At 35.8% G+C, this 21,360-nt stretch overlaps 1 protein-coding gene across 2 annotated transcripts; it reads left to right on the forward strand.

Moving 5' to 3' along the window:
- Positions 1 to 6,753: 6,753 nt before the first annotated feature.
- On the forward strand, positions 6,754 to 11,829 carry LOC111883323 (putative disease resistance protein At3g14460). 2 transcript variants are annotated; one of them, XM_023879653.2, is made up of 3 exons: positions 6,754 to 10,641; positions 11,286 to 11,432; positions 11,563 to 11,829. In XM_023879653.2, the coding sequence occupies exon 1, from the start codon at positions 6,855 to 6,857 to the stop codon at positions 10,632 to 10,634; it is 3,780 nt and encodes a 1,259-aa protein (XP_023735421.1). In that variant the 5' UTR covers positions 6,754 to 6,854; the 3' UTR covers positions 10,635 to 10,641; positions 11,286 to 11,432; positions 11,563 to 11,829. The 2 variants fall into 2 exon arrangements, with proteins under 2 accessions (XP_023735421.1, XP_042756338.1); XM_042900404.1 differs by having other exon boundaries at positions 11,302 to 11,432.
- Positions 11,830 to 21,360: the final 9,531 nt, after the last annotated feature.

Raw genomic sequence — 21,360 nt, forward strand, 5'->3', positions numbered from 1 at the left:
GTATATTTTGCTCAATTTCACGATAGAAAATAACTGATATCAGAAGGCACAAACATAGATGTGTTTCTGGGGAGCCAAAATCTCTTGTTCGAATAGAAGTTGGGGATGCCGATTTAGGGTTGAAGCTCTTTCAAATTTTGGTGATGTTGGTGGTAGTGGTATTTATTATATTTTCCTAGACTTCTTCGTCCATGGAAAATCGAAATTAGACAAAGAATGAAAAGGATCAAAATATAAATTGAGATTTGAAAAGGAGAAAAAAAACCATGCATAACCTGGAGCTGATATTACCTAGAACAATCAAATGAGTTTGCGATGGTCTCCGATTAATGAGTTTGAAGATTATGGCGGCTAGGGTTTTTCGCTGCACCGATCGTCGAGGAGGGTGTCTAGGTGGCTAAAGATGGAGTATGGTATGGGTATAGGTTTGTGATGGTCTCTACTTAAGGGGGGGGGGGGGGAGGAGGAGAACACTGATGGTTGAGTGTCTAGTGATGGCGGTGTAATAGTGGTGCGACGGTGGTGCTGTGATACGGAGCTGATGACGATGGTGGTATTAGATGTGAGGTGGTGGAGACAATGCTGTGAGGTGGTGTTGGTCACTGGTTATGAAGAAAGAGGAGAGTGGTGGTGGAGGTAAATGCGTAGATAGTGAATGGAGAAGAGCGTATCTATATCTATATATCTATATATATCTATATGTATTTATCTATATCATATCATCATATCATCATACTATATTATAAAGGAAACATTTTTTTCTTTCACCACATTCATTTGAAACTCCTATTACTTTTCAATTTCTTTCTAATAATAGTTATAAGTTGGTTAATAAGGTCAAATAAATATCAAACCTAAAGTGTAATCATATCTAAACTAAATTTCAATATTAAAATAATACCTTTACTTCTACTTATTAAGTGATTGTTTTTAAACTTTTAACACATTATACTTAATTTATTAGTTTTAATATATTGTTAGATGTAAACCATTATCATTTTAAAGATACAACTTTAGAACAATTTGTATAAAATACTTAAATTATTAATTTTAATATAACACTACATGATCAACTTAAATATAAATTTTAATTTAACTTAAACAAGCCAAAAAAATATTTTGTAAATAGTTAAAAAGTGATTAGTTGTAGTGCTATTATAATAATGAAGATAATTTGGTTAATAAGGTTAAATAAATATTAAAACTAAAGCGTAATCATAAATAATCTAAATTTCAAATTTAAAAGAATATCTTTACTCATACTTATAAAGTTATGTCTTTAACTTTTAACATATTATACTTAATTTATTAGATTTAATATGTTGTTGTATGTAAACCATTATCAGTTTAAAACTACAACTTTTGAACACTTTTGACAAATACTTAAATTGTTATTTTAAAAATATATAACATTACAATGTCAACTTAAATATAAATTTCAATTCCACTTAAAAAACTAAAGAATATTTTGTAAATAGTTAAAAGTGATAAATTGTAGTGATAAATGCAAAAACTAAATTGTAATCTCAATTTAACTAAAATATTTCCTAAAGATATTTTTATAATCATTAAAACTTTTCAAACAAGTAGCTTAAAATAACTTACAATAACAGTAGTTAAAAATAACTCTATATAAATGATTATATTGTTACCTTTAAAATAAAAAAACAATGTTTGATGTTTTAAATAATTATAATAATAAAAATTAAAACATTAAGCAAATAAATATAAAAAAATTAATTAACAATAACAACAACTATAAATAACATTACACCATATATTATATTTAATTTTATTCATGTGTAACTCGCGGGTAGATGTCATTTAAACGATTGAGATTATGCAGTTATAATAGATGTATATATTTTCTTATAATTCAAAATAATCAATGTATTATATCAATTTAGTATATGAATTATTATATCAAATTTAACAACAACATTATTGCTATATTAAAAAACATATATTTGTAAAAGCTTCATCTATATAGGTGTTTATATGCTACACGCAAGCATTCGCCTAGTATACTTATAAAGGAAACATTTTTCCTTTCACCACATTCATTTGAAACTCCTATGATTTTTCAATTTCTTTTTAATAATAATTATAATTTGGATAATTAGGTTAAATAAATAGTAAACCTAAAGTGTAATTATATATAAACTAAAATTCAATATCAAAATAATATTTATACTTCTACTTATAAAGTTATGCTTTTAACTTTTAACGTATTATACTTAATTTATTACTATTAATATTGTGACATCCCCAATTTCACGGTCAGAAAAGACCGATTTGTTTATGCTTTGTTTTATAAATCAGAGTGATCGTTTAAAGAAAACGGTTGCGGAATTTGTTCCCAAAATAAAATATGATAACCATTTATCAAAACATTTCTCGAAAAGAATGTATTTTCATTAAATAATAAAACCTCGGGATGTCATGTTCGTTACAGACCAAAAGCATAAACAATATAAAATAGATCTTACAATAGTTATTTATAACTACTGATCTATAATCCCAAAATCTCTCGTCAAGTCCACCAACTTATACCCCTGTGCCATTACCTGTAATGAAAAGAAAACTGAGTGGGTCAGGCTTGGGAGCCTGGTGAGCATATAGGGTTTTCAACCCACAATAATATAATTATTATATCTAATCAACAAACAATCAACCCAATTACCCATCCCCATTATCTTCTTAAGGTTTTACCCTAAGAACCAACTATCCTTCCTTCATTTATTCGTAAGGAATTGGCACGAATTCCATTGCTGCCAAAGCTTATTTATCAAGTACTAAATCCATAGTTATCTGGCGCTAACTCCATAGTCACCAAGGTTCACATAACAAGCGCTAACTCCATAGTTGCCAAGGTTTACTCTACAATAGGCGCTAACTCCATAGTCACCAAGGTTTACTCTACAATAGGCGCTAACTCCATAGTCACCAAGGTTTACTCTACAATAGGCGCTAACTCCATAGTCACCAAGGTTTACTCTACAATAGGCGCTAACTCCATAGTCACCAAGGTTTACTCTACAATAGGCGCTAACTCCATAGTCGCCAAGGTTCATCAAATAGGCACGAAGTCACATCGTTGCCAAGGTTTATACAATAGGCGCTAACTCCATAGTCACCAACTATTCCATCTACCTATGTTCTACCCAACAATTTTGTAGATATAAATACTTACACAGTTTAAATCATTTAACACCTGTATAAAACTCCAATTTCCATGCCCATCTCAAATAGACAAATAACATATAAACACATAGCACGTATTTCATAGCAAATACTTCATATTTATGTGTTAGAAGAAAGTAACTACACACCCACACATATAAACAACAATATACTTAATACACTCAAACCATACTTGTATTATTATCGTGTTTATGAAAGGTAGTATACACTCACTTGATCAGAAGATGATCGGACAGCACTACGACTTGCAGAAGTAGAAATCCTCAGCAGATCTGGAAGATCTCTACAAAAATCGAACTTCTCGCGGGCAGAGCTTCGACTCGGGAACCGCACTTCTCGGGATCTTCAGGATCTCGGGACTTGCCTCGGGGCTCGAGAATAATACCGGGGCTTTGGGGTATTTCTGGCATGCAAAACGATGCAAAACGGGAGAGAGAAGAGAGAAAATAGCAACCCTAAACGGCTGGCCCTTCAAATCTATTTATAGGGCAAATTTGGCCCTTGCCACGTCGTGGCAACCTTTTTCCACGTCGTGGGCTTGGTCGTCACTGCATGCGTCATCCCAAGTTGCATCTGGGGGCCTTCCGGAGGTGTCAGGACACTTGCCACGTCGTGGCACTGCTTGCCACGTCGTGGTCTCTGACAGTTTTGGGGTTTCGCGCCCCGAACTTCAGAAATTCATAACTTTCGCATACGAACTCCGTTTTCGACGTTCTTTATATCGCCGCGAAGGTGAGATTATGCTCTACAAATCTTGTTTAGACTCCATTGGCTAATTTTGAATTTATTTTTAATATATTATAAGTATAATACTTATATATTATCTTTAGTAGGCCGGGACAGGAAAACTTCGTTATAAACTCATAACTCCTTCGTTTGATGTCTGTTTTCTTCCGTCTTTCCGTCGTTGCACTACTATTTCAATTATCATTTAGATCACTAAGGATAGATATCTATCTACCTTAAATTCACTATTTACGTCTCGCTGGGTCGCGCTAGGTCGTGCCGGTTCTGTCGCGAAACTTCGACAGGTCATAACTTCTTTGTTATAACTCGGATTTCAGCGTTCTTTATATGCACGGAAACCTTGTGACATATACTACAACTTGGTTAAGATTAATCCTTCTAGATAATCTTCCTTCAAAAAGTCATTTTTGACGCTTATTGTCTCTAAATTGACCAGCCCTGATCTACGGGCGTTACAAATATATTGTTGGATATAAACCATTATCATTTTAAAGATACAATTTGTTTAAAGTAATTAAATTATTAATTTAAATATAACATTAAAGGGTCAACTTAAATATAAATTTTAGTTTAACTTAAATAACTCAAAGAATATTTTGTAAATAGTTAAAAGTGATAAATTGTACTGTCTTTCTAATAATGATTATAAGTTGGTTAATAAAGTTAAATAAATATCAAACCTAAAGCGTAATCATAAATACACTAAAATTTAATTTTAAAATAATATATTTACTTTTACTTATAAAGTTATGTCTTTAACTTTTAACATATTATACTTAATTTATTAGATTTAATATGTTATTGTATGTAAACAATTATCAGTTTAATGCTACAACTTTTGAACAGTTTGGACAAAATACATAAACTGTTAACTTGAACATAACATTATAATGTAAACTCAAATATAGTTTCACTTGAAAAACCAAAGAATATTTTGTAAATAGTTGAAAATGATAAATTGTAGTGATAAATACAAAAACTAAATTGTAATCTCAATTTAACTAAATATTTCCTAAATATATTTTTATAATCGTTAAAAGTTTTTCAAATGAGTAACTTAAATAAACTTACAATAACAATAATTAAAAATAACTCTATATAAATGATTATATTGTTACACTTAAAACCAAAAAACAATATTTGATGTTTTAAATAATTAAATGATAGAAATTAAAGCATTAAGAAAATAAATTTTAAAAATTTATTAACAATAACAACTATAAATAACGTTAAACCATATATTATATTTATTTTTATTCATGTGTAACTCGCAGATAAAAGTGATTCAAACGATTGAGATTATGAAGTTATAATAGATATATATATTATCATATAATTTAAAATAATCGATATATTATATCAATTTACTATACAAATTATTATATCAAATTTAATAACAGTGTTATAGTTAGTGGTATAGCCAGGATTTTGTTTTAGAGTAGGCCAAATAATATATAAAATATGAATGAGTGGCAAAATTATTCTAACGATAACCAAATGTAACTATATATGCATTCTTATCTAAATTGTTTATATAAGTTGCATACGATGTTATCTTACATTAATAAAATAATCTAAAATGGAGTTTAATCGACATAGACAACAATGTATTATCATATACTAATTTCAATTTTTGAATAGAATATTCCATATCGCAACACAAATTCTTTTTATTTAACAAAAATATATATTATCAATACCATATATATGTAACTTTAATTTTGTGTGGGTGCTGTTGCCCTATATTGGCTACGCCCGTGCTGTAGATGAGCAATCTTAAAATTTATTGTCCGTATAATTACTAAATAGTAGTTAGGTAGATTTTAACAAGAACGTTGTAACTTAAAAATACTTAGTATTAAATAAAATCTTATAATTTTAAGTTTATTTTAAAAAAATAGACGGGGACCTTACATTTTTTTTGAGTAAATTACTAAAATCGTCCCTATGGTTTGGTCAAAATTTCACGTTTGGTCCCTAACTTTTTTTTTGCACTCGGATCGTCCATATGGTTTGATTTCGTTGCGTTTTTCGTCTCTATGGTTTGATCAAAATTGCATGTTTGGTCCTTAATTTTATGTAAGTGTGGGACGAAAAACGCAACAAAATCAAACCATAGTGACGATCCGAGTGCAAAAGAAAAATTAGGAACCAAACGTGAAATTTTAACCAAACCATAGGAATGATTTCAGTAATTTACTCTTTTATTTTTTTTCAACTTTATCTAAACAAAAATGTAAAACACCTCATCGTCAATACTCATCAAAATTTTGACCAATGACGAATCATAGGCCCGTTCAGAAATTTCCTTCTCCGTCGCGAAATCGTCGTCGGCTTCGATTCTTTGACTCTTCAGTCTTCACATTAAACATCATGGAGAAGGAGACCAGACGGTGGAGGATTCTGGTCCGCAATGTTTATCTCTGTCGAAATGTAGCAAAAATTGTTGGCTGCCGGAATCAGAATCGTCAAAGTTGGTAACATTGGAGAAATGGAGGATGTAGAAAGAGAAGAAGGCCATGAAGAATAGATGATTTTTGTCCTCATGGGCTGACAGAGGAGTGGGTTCAGTTGTTCGTCCTTTTTCTATGATTGAAAGAATTATGGGTTCATGGAATGTTTACATCAACAAAGAAGTTTCACTTTGTAATGTTTAGGTAAACAATTTTTAATCTCTTTTATCTTTTCGTTGAAACTCCTTAATTTGCAACTTTTGGGCCCACAAATTTGTAGTGGGCATTAATTTAATCTACATCTTTACTGTAAACAATAATTGAAATCGATCTCATTGTTAATCCAATTCGTCAACATCTCTTGATAATTGAAATAATTTTCTCTTTGCATCCACTTCATCTACATCTATACTATATTCTCTTCTCTGCTATTGCCATAAACAATAAACAATGGCTGAAATCGTTCTTTCTGCCTTGTTCACATTAGTCTTTGAAAAGCTGACCTCTGAAGCCTTGAAGAAGATGGCTCGCTCCAAGGGAATTGATTCAGAGCTTAAGAAATTGAAGAAGACATTAGACCAGGTCAAAGATCTGCTTAACGATGCTTCTCAGAAGGAAGTAATTGATGAAGCTGTTAAAAGATGGCTGATTGATCTCCAACAATTGGCTTACGACACTGATGACCTGCTTGATGATATCGCAACAGAAGCTATTCATCGTGAGTTGACCCGTGAAACTGGAGCTTCCGCCAGCGTGGTAAGAAAGCTAATCCCAAGTTGTTGCACAAGTTTCTCACAAAGTAATAGGATGCATGCCAGGTTAGATGATATTGCCGCTAAGTTACAAGAACTGGTAGAGGCGAAACATAATCTTGGTTTAAGTGTGATAACATACGAAAAACCCAAAATTGAAAGAGATGAGGCATCTTTGGTAGATGCAAGTGGTATCATTGGACGTGAAGATGATAAGAAAAAATTGCTTCAGAAGCTGTTGGGGGATACTTATGAATCAAGTAGTCAAAACTTCAACATCGTGCCCATAGTTGGTATGGGTGGGGTTGGTAAAACAACTCTAGCTAGACTTTTGTATGATGAAAAGAAAGTGAAGGATCACTTCGAACTCAGGGCATGGGTTTGTGTTTCTGATGAGTTCAGTATCCTCAATATAAGCAGGGTTATTTATCAATCAGTGACCGGTGAAAACAAGGAATTTGCAGGTTTAAATCTGCTTCAAGAAGCTATTAAAGAGAAACTTCAGAACAAACTATTTCTAATAGTTTTAGATGACGTATGGTCTGAAAGCTATGGTGATTGGGAAAAATTGGTGGTCCCATTTCTTGTGGGGGCTTCTGGAAGTAGAATAATCATGACTACTCGGAAGGAGCAATTGCTCAAACAGTTGGGTTTTTCTCATCAAGACCCTTTCCACAGTCTAGACCCTTTACAGCGTCTATCACAAGACAATTCTTTGTCGTTGTTTGCTCAGCATGCATTGGGTGTGGATAACTTTGATTCACATCCAACACTAAGGCCACATGGGGAACAGTTTGTGAAAAAATGTGGGGGCTTGCCTTTGGCTTTAAGAATACTCGGGAGGTTATTGAGGACAAAAACAGATGAGGAAGAATGGAAATATCTGTTGGATAGTGAGATATGGAATTTAGGAAATGGAGATAAGATTGTTCCTGTTCTTAGACTAAGCTACAATGATCTTTCTGCCACTTTGAAGCTGTTGTTTGGGTACTGCTCCTTGTTCCCCAAGGACTATGAGTTTGACAAAGAGGAGTTGGTTTTGTTGTGGATGGCAGAAGGGTTTTTGCACCACTCTGCTGCAAGAAAGTCAATGCAACAGTGGGGTCACAAATGTTTTGAAGAGTTGCTATCAAGGTCATTTTTTCAACATGCTCCTAATGACAAATCGTTGTTTGTGATGCATGACCTCCTGAATGACATGGCCACATTTGTTGCTGGAGATTTTTTTTCAAGGTTAGATATTGAGATGAAGCGGGAATTTAGGAAGGAAGTTTTGCAAAAACACCGACATATGTCACTTGTTTGTGAGGATTACATGGTGTACAAAAGGCTTGACCCATACAGAGGAGCTAAAAATTTGAGAACATTTTTAGCATTGTCTATTGGGGTGCTAAAAGATTTGGAAAATTTTTACTTATCAAATAAGGTCCTGAGTGACTTACTTCAGGATTTACCATTGTTAAGGGTCCTAAGTTTGAGTAATCTTAGCATAAGCGAGGTACCAAAAGTCGTCGGTAGTATGAAGCACTTGCGGTATCTTAATCTATCTCGAACTAGAATCGCAAATTTACCGGAAAATGTCTGCAATCTTTATAATTTACAGACGCTGATTGTTTCTGGCTGTAAAATGTTAACTGAGTTGCCCAAGAGCTTCTCAAAGCTTAAAAATTTGCAGCATTTTGACATGAGGAATACTTGGAGGTTGAACGAGATACCCTTAGGGATTGGTGAGTTGAAAAGTCTACAAACTCTCTTCAGTGACATTGGCTTGGCAATAACTGAGCTTAAGAACTTGCAAAATCTCCATGGGAAAGTTTGTATTCCGGGGCTGGGCAATGTGCAGAATGCAATGGATGCACGTGCGGCGAACTTATCGCAAAAGAGGTTTAGTGAGTTAGAGTTGAATTGGGGTTCTGAGTTTAATGTTTTCCGAACGGGAACACTTGAAAAAGAGGTCCTCAATGAGTTGATGCCTCATAATGGTACTCTAGAAAAACTCAACATTGTGTCATATAGGGGTATAGAGTTTCCAAATTGGGTTGGGGATCCCTCCTTTCGTCGGTTGACTCATGTGTCAATAGAAGGGTGTGAAGAATGTACATCTCTACCAATGCTTGGGCAACTACCATCACTGAAGGAACTGTTTATTGGTGGGATGAGTAAGGTGAAGATTGTAGGTTTGGAGTTACTTGGGACCGGCCTTGTGTTTCCTTCACTTGAAATCCTACGGTTTGATAGTATGTCAGGTTGGGAGGAATGGTCAACAAATAGTGGGGCGTTTCCTTGCCTTCAAGAGCTTCATATTGAAGATTGTCCTAATCTGGTTCAAGTCTCACTTGAAGCACTGCCTTCACTAAGGGTTCTGAAACTAAGAATATGTGGTCATGGTTTATTGAAAAGACTGGTCTACGTAGCTTCATCAATCACCAAGTTGGAAATAGATGATATTTCAGGGCTTACTGATGAGCTGTGGAGAGGTATGATAGGGTTTCTTGGGGCAGTTGAAGAAATAAACATCAGGGAATGTAATGAAATAAGATACTTGTGGGAATCAGAAGTAGAGGCAAGTAAGGTTATTATGAATTTAAAGAAGTTGGATGTATATTCTTGTTCAAATTTGATGAGTTTAGGGGAGAAAGAAGAGGATAACATTCATAGTGGGAGCAGCCTAACATCCTTTAGGACGTTGAAAGTATGGAAATGTAACAGTTTGGAGCACTGCAGTTGTCCAGATAGCGTGGAGGATTTGGATATTGAAAGTTGTGATTCAATTACATCCGTCTCCTTCCCAACAGGAGGAGGGCAGAAGCTCAAGTCACTTACCATCACCGATTGCAAGAAACTATTGGAAAAGGAATTGGGAGGAAGAGAGAAGACAAATTTGAAGCCGATTAATGAATTGAGTTGTTTCATTTACCTCACCACGTTGGCAATATCAGAATGTCCAAGTATAGAGTCATTTCCCGACCATGAGTTGCCTAATCTCACTTTGTTAACATATCTGAAAATACAAAATTGTATATGTATGGATGCATCCTTTCCTCGTGGGCATTGGCCTCCGAAATTGTGTCGGCTTGAAATAGGAGGGTTGAAGAAGCCCCTCTCAGAGTGGGGCCCCCAGAATTTTCCAACATCACTTTCTAACCTAAAATTACATGCCGGACCATATGATGGCATGAAAAAGTTTGATCAGTTGTCACATCTTCTTCCTTCATCTCTTACTATTTTTGGCATAGATGGATTTGAGAAACTGGAATCGGTTTCTACGGGACTCCAACACCTCACCTCCCTCCAACGTCTCATCATTCAGAAGTGCCCAAAGACCATAGATCTACCAGAAAACTTGTTGCCTTCACTTCTGAGTTTGATAATATTCAAATGCCCAAATCTGAAAGAAAGGTTCGGTAGAGGTGGCTCCTATTGGCCTCGCGTCTCCCTTATCCCATGCTTCAAGATAGATGGATACTTCCATAATTAATATGAAGGCAAGCCCCGCTCCTCAGATACCTTTTGTTAGTTATGCATATATTAAATAACTAATTCAGCTCATTCAAACAAATTTTCTCAATATACTATATCGGTACAACCATACAAGTACATATTTTCAAAAGTTCATGTGTGCCTCAATATTTGGTTTGTAACACGGATATGCTTACTGATTTCAGATTTTACCATTTCATTTTGGAATGAATGTAATTAGGATTGTAACATGGAAGGGTCATGATGGAAGCCAAAATGAATCAAAATGGTTAACAAGTTAGATACTTTGAAATTATAATGTACAAGCAAACAATTTGAAATTCATATTATGAATACGTTCAAATCATGAATCGTTTTGATGATGTATCACTATCACCCAATACCAACCAGGTTTTGTACACATTTTGAGAATGCCAATTAATATGTTGTCCGTCAATGATGCATTTGACCCACGATTAATGCTAATGTATTTTTCATTATATATGTCCATTTTGATGCCTCTAAATATGATTCCATATATTTGTGAAACCATTAAGATCATAAATCTTATTTATCTTTTTAAGATTTTGTAAATATTTGAAAATTTTAATTTTTAGAAATATTTAATTTAATCATATCTTAGTATTCAGTTCAAATGTATATTTCTCAGTTTTCCACACTTACAGCCAAGCAATACAACATGAAAGGTCGGTGGATGCAATGAATTTTTAAATGAAAACATCTGAGGAAATAAAATATCAAATGATGATGGTTTACAAAGAAAGACATTTATATGGTGCTGCTTCTGGTTTACAAGGTTTGTTCCTATCAGACTCACAAAAACCTATGTTGTCTGAAACAAGCACTTATGTGGCCAATTATTTCCAAATTTTTTACTTCAGTTTTTCTTGTTCTAAATTTGTTTAAAATGGAATCTTGATGTACAGGTGAATGACTTACTGTCCAACTATCATCCATGGAAGTTAAGTGCAGAACTCCTAATGATTGAAGCTGTGAAGCTTCAATGCTTTTTACCTGTTGCATCTTTTCAATCATTTAAACTAGGCTCAATTTCTGTATAGCCTTGATGTTGTGATCTTGTTTTGCTTTTACATAAAAACTATGTAAAGCTATACATCTGTCTCAGTTCCAAATTGATTACCTAATGTCTAAAGCCAAACTCTATAGAAATTATTATAAGGTTAATTTTGTGATATTTTCTTGTTTTATAGACTTTTGATTTAACCCAAAGAGAAAGAGAACTTGTTTTCATCAAGAGACATCCTATGAAGCTTGTGTTTGAAAGTTAGATTGAAAACAGAGCAAAAACAGAACTCCATCTGCTGTTCCAAGAAGTTGAAAACAGAGTCCATGTAACTTTGACTATCATTAAATGATGTATAACTTCAGTAACTCATTTAGCTTTCTGATAATGATTAGCTTGGATTTTTTTTTTTTTTTTTTTTTTTTTTTTTTTTTTTTTTTTTGCTTTTGTCCACTCTTGATTGACACCTAATAGGGAGTTATGTCCTTTGGAGAAGTTCCTCCTGTAATGACAATGAGCATATGGTCAGTTGTAGATGCTAAATCACAAGGAATCATCATGCCTTTAGGCTCACCTTATATTTTGTGAAGTAAAGTAAACTTATGTTTGGAGTCATAGTTTATGGTGTTAACTGCTCTTTTACATAGATTCCTGGAACCACTCAAATTTGGTACTACACATGCACACTGTTTTTCTTTTGTAAAAGCTTCTCCTTTATTACTGTCACTAGTTTAATTATGAAACAAAAAATGAGTTTTGTAACCGAGTTAACACTAAAAAACAAACTAACGGCTGTTGAAAAACTTTATATGACACATTAGCAGTAAGAGCTTCGACAGTCACAACCATCATCTTCACTACATACAACTGTCATAGCTGATGACGACCCAAACACCCATTAACACCCATCAGCTAAGGCCATTAATATCATGCATCGGCTGTTAAACAAACTAATCGTAAGAAACAAAATTTATCATGATGATTCACTTCATGTATCAAACATGCTAGAGTGACAATCTCACTTAAATATAACTTAAAATGATGGCTTTATGTATACTGTTAGTAGCTTGTTACACAAAATTAAGTCTTTAATTATAATGTATCTCTATTTTCCCTGCTCCAAATTTGGCACTGATGATTTGTGAGTAACACTTGTTATTTACTAGTCTATGATTTTAGAACGCCAAGTTTCCTCTGTATTTATAGTATGTATCATACTATTTTGTGTGATTACTACTTCTACCTCAAATACAAAATATATAAATTTATTTCTATGTATTTTGTGTGATGTTCCAAATCTACATGTACAACAACAAATATAAACAAATATAAATGACTATGTTTTGACCAACTATAAAAATTGAAGTAAAAGATAAATAGAAGTATCCTACAACTAAAGACTAAAAAACACAAGTTTTTGTAGAAGAACAAGATACCACCGTTTGCTTCTTTGTTTTCCAAGAGATTGGAGACCCACCCAAAAGGAGTAGACAACCCGTTCGAGACCTTCGTGTAAAAGCACATCCTAACCAATCTAAGTCACATAGTAGACAACTAATTTAGTGCATCCAGTTCTAGGAATTAAAATACCTTGACCTAGTGTCCCTTTGAGATAACAAAGTACACATGAGGCAATTTCCATGTGTCTTTGTCTAGGCCTAGTTTCTTGTAAATATAAGTCGACTTTAATCCGAGGAATCTCCACATTTGTCTAGTTGAAGATTTTGTTGCATCGGAAAAGGACTTGGTTTACACCCCATCATACCACAATCTTTTAATATGTCAAGAGTATATTTTATTTGACTCAAGACAAAATCTTTAGGTGTTTTGGCCACTTCAATGCCAAGAAAGTACTTCAATAACTCCAAGTCCTTGATCTAAAGTTGACGTTAAGATAGTCTTTCGTCTCTTGGATTTTTGTTGCACTATTCCCCGTGATGATAACATCATCAACATATATAAGAGTAGCAACATAAATATTACCATTTCATGTATCAACAACGAAGCATGAACATGTGTTTGTTCATAGCCCACAGAAAGTAAAGCCATAGTAAACTTTTGGTACCAATGGCGCGAGGCATGCTATAAGACATAAATAGACTTCTTCAACCTGCATACCATTGTTTCTCCCTCTCTGGCAAACCCTTCTGCCACCTTCATATAAACCTCTTCTTCAAGACCCCCATGTAGAAATGCATTGTTTACATCAATTTTATGTATGATCCAGTCTTTCTTAATAGCTATAGTAAGAAGTCTTACAGTAACCAATTTAGCAACAGGAGCAAGTGTATCATGGAAATCGATTCCCTAGACTTGAATGAAACCTTTAGTTATCAGTCGTGCCTTATATCTCTCAACTTCGCCATCATGTTTGTACTTTATCTTGTGCCCCCATTTTGAGTCAATGGCATGCTTTTCTTCTGGTAATTCTTGAAGAATCCATGTCTTGTTTTCTTCCAATGCCTTTATTTCGTTTTGCATTGCCTCCCTCCATTTCTCACTTTGAACAACTTGTTTGAAATATTTTGGCTCATCATTTAAGCTGATCGTTGTTAAAAAAGCTTTATGTTTATTAAAAAAGTTTTTATAAGAAACAAAATTAGCTATCAGATGTACCATAGAAGAGTCATGATTTTGCGGGGTCCTTGTGGGGTTTATCGATGGCAACATGTTGACAACAAAGTCTTCAAATATTTTCGACAATGTTCTCATTCTTCTTTCCCTTGGAAGACTTTCTGGTTGTGGCATTCTTTCCAAACAAACCCGAATTCCTTTCCCGAATCACACAATTTTTCCGGCTCAAAAACCTCTACAACTTGTTCATGCGGACTTATGTGGTCCGATCACACCTACATCTGTTGGAGGGAGTAAATATTTTCTCCTTTTAGCGGAGGATTTTAGCCGGTGGATGTGGGTTTACATGCTATTGGAGAAGTCTCAAGCCTTGAATGCTTTCAAACGATTCAAGTTGATGGTTGAAAAGAATCCGGGTTATCAAATGAAGACACTTCGAACGGATCAACGGGGAAGGTTCACTTCAAAAGAATTCTCATTATTTTGTGAAGAAAATGGTATTCATAGGCATATTACAACACCATATTCGCCTCAACAGAATGGAGTTGTAGAATGGCGAAATTGGTCCATTATGGACATGGCAAGAAGTCTGCTCAAAGGAAGAAATCGCCCGGGAGGGTTTTGGGGAGAAACGGTTAGACGTTATCTTTTCAACCACCTACCAACAAAAGCACTTCCCGACATGATGCCGTATGAAGCATGGTTTCTCAAAAAGCCCAACCTTGAACATCTAAGAGTTTTTGGTTGTGTTGCATATGCTAAACTTGTAGGTGGTCACTTGAAGAAGCTTAATGATCGAAGTAAAAAGATGATGTACTTAGATGTGGAAGATGGAACTAAAGGCAACCGTTTGTTTGATCCGCACGACCGAAAGTTGCGAGTTAATCGCGATGTTGTTTTCGACGAAAAAGAAGAATGGAATTGATAGAAAAACAAAGAAGAAGAGATGGCGACTCCTAATACCTTTACTATAATTGAGCCACAACCTCAAATACAAATCGAAACACCTCAAAATGGCCCTGAAATCAACCCAAAACAACCAAACAGTCCTGGAATCGATGTTATCCAAGTTGGACAACCATATGTTGAATTTGACGAGCCTGAATCAGCCCCACAAACTCCTGTCTCAGCCCCTTTGTCTTTAGCCTCACCCCATATGGAAAGCCCTTCTAGTGAGATTGGCCAAGGGGATTACGTCCGTTAGCCGATATTTATTTTGACGCCGAAAATGTGTTCCTTAAACCCGAAGAGTTGTTGATGATTGCAGCGGATCAACCCTTGAATTTTAAAAAGGATGTAATCTCTAAAACATGGCAGGAGGCTATGCAAACAAAGTTGGATGCAAGCGAGAAGAACAAGGCATGGCAACTTACCGATTTGCCACCCGAGCACAAAGCAATTGGTTTGAAATGGGTTTTTAAAGTGAAGAAAGACAACTTGGGAAATGTGGTGAAGCATAAAGCCCAACTTGTAGCAAAATGATTTGTACAAAAGGAAGGAGTCGACTTTGATGAAGTTTTTGCACCGGTAGCACGACTTGACACCGTAAGGCTCATCCTTTCCTTAGTAGCTCAACATACGAGGTTGTCCACCATCTCGATGTCAAGTTGGCTTTTCTCAATGGAGATCTCAAGGAGGAGGTCTATGTTACCAGGACATGTTGATAAAGCACACAGTCTCAAGGTATTCAAGCTCTACGAATCTTTTTATGACCTACGACAAGCTCCTCGAGCTTGGAACATTCGTTTGGATAAAAGCTTAAAAAGGCTTGGTTTTACAAAGAGTTCACAAGACCCACCTGTTTACAAAAGGAACTACTAGAAAAACAGCCTTTTACGACGCTCATTGCGCGTCGTAAAAGGCTCAGACGACGCACAAATGCGCGTCAAGGAAGGCCCTGTCATAAAGAGAGACGACGCGCTTTTACGACGCTCATTTACGACGCGCGTTTACGACACGCAATGCGTATCAAGGAAGGCCCTGTCATAAAGGAAGACGACACGCGTTCGCGTGTCGTAACCTTACGACGCGCGTGTTAATGACACGCAATGCGTATCAAGAAAGCCCCTGTCAAGAAAGGCCATGTCATAAATGAAGATGACACACATTTTTGCGTATCGTAAATTTAAATGTTTAAAAAAAATAAATTTATATATTTATTAATTTTTAAATTAAATTTGCATTTAATTTCTCATAATAGAAATAAAACACCATATACAAAAAATACAATCCACTGCACAAAAATTAATGTCATACAAGATACAAAATAAAATATAATAAATAAGTAATATAATTCATTGCATAAAATGTCAAATACAAATAATCATCGATAACTATATAACCTAATACTACATTGCTATTAAGGGACATCATCATAACTCACTTGTAACACCCCAAAGTTTGGAAAGCTAAGAAAAGTAAGAAAACCTCAAGTTTAAGGGGAGACACGGCGAGTCCATGGATAGACTCGACGAGTCTGAGCGGGATCCGGGTTGAAGTGTAAGCGACTGACTCGGCGAGTCGGCCAAGGAGACTCGACGAGTTGGGTTTGAGCGAGGAAAACCCTAAATCCGGGACTTGGAGCCTATTCAAGCGTCTCATTCTCTTTCCTAGGGTTCCTTTACTGCCTCTCCACCCCAGAACACCAAACCCTAGCCACAATATCCGTTTTTGAGCTAGATCTTGCCTTGAAGAGTGCACTAAAGCTTGGAGAAGGAAGAAAAGCCTTGGAGGTGCAAGAAGGGACTGTAGATCCGAGATTGAGAAGACATTTCAGAACAGTTGGAGTTAATAAGCTGTTGCTTGGACTCCCTTTGCACCTAGATCTATTCTTATGTGTGAGTTTTGGTCATTGTTGGTATGATATGTAACCAATTCGAGTTGGAGGTTCAGATCTGAGGTTGCTACCTCAGATCCATGCTTGGTTTGGTCTAGAATCCCCTAAAGTATCAGCCCTTGGTATGTTGAAGAAGTATGTTTGCCATAAACCCTAGTTTAGTGTGTTTTGAGCCTAGATCTCCTAATCTACACGTAAAGTTTGCCACTTTACGTGGGGGATAGGCCCTAGAAGTATGGATCTATGGGTTGGAAGCTCTGTTTGGCTCAAAAAGCCACTGCATGGATTGAGGACTGGATAGACTCGGCGAGTCCTTCGAGTGGACTCGGCGAGTAGCTTGAAGATGAGGAGGAACTCGACGAGTAGGATGAACAGCTCGTCGAGTCGGATGAAGTTAGGCATGGACTCGGCGAGTTGGAAGAGCAAATCGACGAGTTGTTTGAAGATTGTCTAGGACTCGGCGAGTCTGTTCTTGGACTCGGCGAGTCAGATCGCGAAACCCTAAACCCTTCGAGTTGAGACTCGAATCAGTGAGTCGGGTGGTGACTCAGCGAGTTGGTCAGGACAGGACTTGGAACTAGTTGGACTCGGCGAGTCATGGACTGACTCGGCGAGTCGAGTCACGAATAAGAAAGACCCTAAGCATATGAACTCGGTGAGTCGGTAGGTAGACTCGGCGAGTAGGGTTGACCTGGAAGGTTGACTTTGACCAGGATTTTGACCTTGACCAGGGTTGACCTAGTGACCTTTGGAGGTCAGTTGGACTAAGTGTTATATTGGCTTTTGAAGCTCGAAGAGCTATTGGAGCAGCAGTTCGAAGTCAGAGGTTAGGTAGCAGTCAAAAGGATTAGCAGCTTCGGTTCAGCAGTCTCAGGTGAGTTTCCTTCCAGTAGGAACGAGTCTAAGACCACAATGCCGGCCCGTTCAGTTAGCAGTAGTTTCCGGACTTCGGTCCGATGCAGTAGTTAGTATGTTTGATGCCTTCATGGCTCAGACAGGAATTATGTGTTATGTGTTCCGGGCAACAGCCCGATGTAGTATGCAGTATATGTGAGAATGCTAGTTGTTATGTTATGCTATGCTGTATTCAGTCAGTTAGCTTCGGACTTCGGTCCGATGCCGTCAGTTCCGGACTTCGGTCCGATGCAGGGGACAAGGTCCCAGTTAGTTCCGGACTTCGGTCTGATGCAGTCAGTTCCGGACTTCGGTCCGATGCAGTCAGTTCCGGACTTCGGTCCGATCCAGGGGACAAGGTCCCAGTCAGTTCCGGACTTCGGTCCGATGCAGTTAGTTCCAGACGTCGGTCCGATGCAGGGGACAAGGTCCCAGTCAGTTCCGGACTTTGGTCCGATGCAGTTTCCGGGCTTCGGCCCGATGCAGTGGGCAAGGCCCAACATGTGTTTATATGTTATTGTATAGTATGTGGTAGATTGGGGGAGCTCACCAAGCTTCGTGCTTACGGTCCATATGAATTTGAACTTGTCATAAACTTTGGTTTTAACAAATTTACATGGATAGGAACACATACACCGCTCAAATCTAAGTGTCATAAGATTTCCTTCTTCATGAAAATGATTGTGATAAAATGCTTTCACTAAGAAAGATTTTAAGAAGATAGTGATTGTAAAATTGCATTCTCGAATTCAATTATGGTTACGGCATCCCTTTCCATAATTTGAATTGTGAGGTTTGGCAATTAGTCTTAATTGTTTAGACACACATATGAACTATCGAAGGCAAAGGTGTATAAAGAATCCTTGATAAAAGATTATCAAAGCACTAAGTATTAGAAACATGAACTTAAGAAATTCAATAAGCATTGTTTTTCTGAAAGTTAAGATGTTTATGAATACATGTCGAAACTAGTGGGAGCATAAGTGTTATGTTTTATAATAATCATCAAGATAGTGGGAGCATAAAAGTTATGATTGTATGATTATTAAGGAAAGTATTGCAAGATTAGCAATATTAATTATAGAAAACAAGAGTCATACTTTGCAAAGTGGCAATAGTTGAAGAGTTGTTTTTCTATAATTAAGGAAGAGAATATTATGCTTCATTTCAAATCTAAAGTTTTAGGTTGAGAAATGTTAATAAAATTTAGTCAAAGGTACAAAGTGTGTTCTTAAAATTTCGATTATGATTACGGCATCCCTCTTCATAATTTGAATTTTGAGAACATAGCAAATAAAACATTATGCGTTGTGTCCCATACGCTTCGGGTATAGGATCGATTGCAAATGCTTTAATGTTTGACCATTATAAAATTTTCCAAATGTCGAGCACATTTAGAGGGAAAAAGGACTAGAATCGGTTTAGACTAAAATAATTAAACAACTATCAAAGGACAATCCAAGTTCGACGAGGATTGGTCACTTGTGAGTAGTTGGAAGTATTGTATTGGAAAATATGGAAATGTTTCCATATTGGATGGACCATATCGACATCATTACGAACAGATAAGATTCTATTAAGAATGAGTTGTCATATGGAACATATGGAAGTGTGTCCATATTGGGAATTGAATATTGAGAAATCTATGACTAGATTAGAAACTTCTATGCAAAAGGATGTTCAAAGAATGTACTTTGAGTGAGAGACATCACGTCTATGGAATTGTCTTGTAACAATCTCCGATAGAGGACTTTGTAATATCATTGGCAATAGTCTTTATGACTTTGGTGCAGTGACATTACGAAAGGATAAGTTGCATAGAATGTTAGAATCTAGCATATTCTATAAGTAACAAGAATTTGATATTCTTTAACTTATGAAAAACGGATTTGGAGTTGTGAAATGAGAAGGATTGGAAATGTGTTCAATGTGATCTATTTCACAAAGTAAGAACCATAGGTAAACATTGTGTGCATGCTAGGAGCATGGGACACGTGTTGGAATTCAAGTAAGAAGTTGATTACCCGAAACGACAAATAATGAGTAATCGATATGGTGATAAATAAAAGGAGTTTTATTTATACTCAAAGGTTTGAGGCCATATGGGATTAGTATTATTCTTGTGTTTCACTTTGCATGTTTTGACTTCTAGAATAATTGAGTTTATTAAGAATAATCGAATTATTCGAACGGGCCACAGTCGTTCATATGTTGGAAGTAGATATGAATGAAGACTGTCGTGAATTGGTGTGTGGATTGTCTAAAAGAGTATTAGACATAGGCAAATGTTTGCTGCAACGTTCATGAGTGCTTATGAATGTGATTTGAGCATTGGATTAGACCCACGCTCACTTGGATCACTCCATGGATTGTATCACGAGTGATTGGTGAGACGATAACATCTTATATTCTTGAAACCGAGATGTGTGAGTTGTATCTTGCAAATCGGTTGCACATTGATAATATGTAAACGCACCAGTAACTTGGTGTTATAAAACATATTGTTGTGTGTGATTCGGTGCGTGAGTACAAGCAAACATTGTATCGAAGTTTATCCGTTCCTTTTATCCAAAGTAGGATAAAAGCGATATCTTTGGGCCCCTCGATGGTTTAGTGATGACAAACGTAAATGCTCGGCCGGGCTGGGGCTAATTTGATTTGTTCAATTAGTCAGTCGTCATAAATCGGGAATGGAGATATAGTACAAAGAGAATGATTTGAAATCATATCTCATATGATATCTAGAATGGAGGAATATATGATCCCTTATCTAAGGACACGCATATTTGATATGATCAGAGTTGACAGCGGCTTTGGAAAGCTACGATTGCAGATCAGGATCCGAAGTCATACGCAGAATAGTTGTTAGACTTATCCAAGTGGGAGACTGTTGGATTAGTGTCTAAGTCCATAACTATTTTGGTATGTACTTGACCCGATGGTGCATGGTCCTTTTGGGTTGCCTTCACCAAAGCAACTTGATTGGAGAAATAAATAGAGAGAGAGGTTATTATGATTTATTAATATGTTATAAGAATAATATATTAAAGGAGAAATCATATTTGTTTAATTAATATTGGTCAATAATTAATTAAGAATTAATTTTGTGATCAAGTGTAATTAATTAAACTAGAGGGGCTGAATTGTAATTATGTGATAGTTACAAAATAAGGTAAGAATTATCTTATTTATGTGGTGAACGAATTTGAGGTGTTAATCACTTAGAATTTGACTAGGATAAGGATTTCTAGGACTTATCTTATGGTTGCTTGGTGGATAAGCAACTAGATAAGGATAAGGACTAAAACCCTAATCTTTACACCTATATAAACCCCCTAAGGCATAGGAATTCGTCTAACCCTTCCCAAGAGGTCCTAAGGACGAATTCTAACCTCC

Source organism: Lactuca sativa, chromosome 3 (assembly GCF_002870075.4).
Source record: "Lactuca sativa cultivar Salinas chromosome 3, Lsat_Salinas_v11, whole genome shotgun sequence".
Classification (NCBI taxonomy): Eukaryota; Viridiplantae; Streptophyta; class Magnoliopsida; order Asterales; family Asteraceae; genus Lactuca; species Lactuca sativa.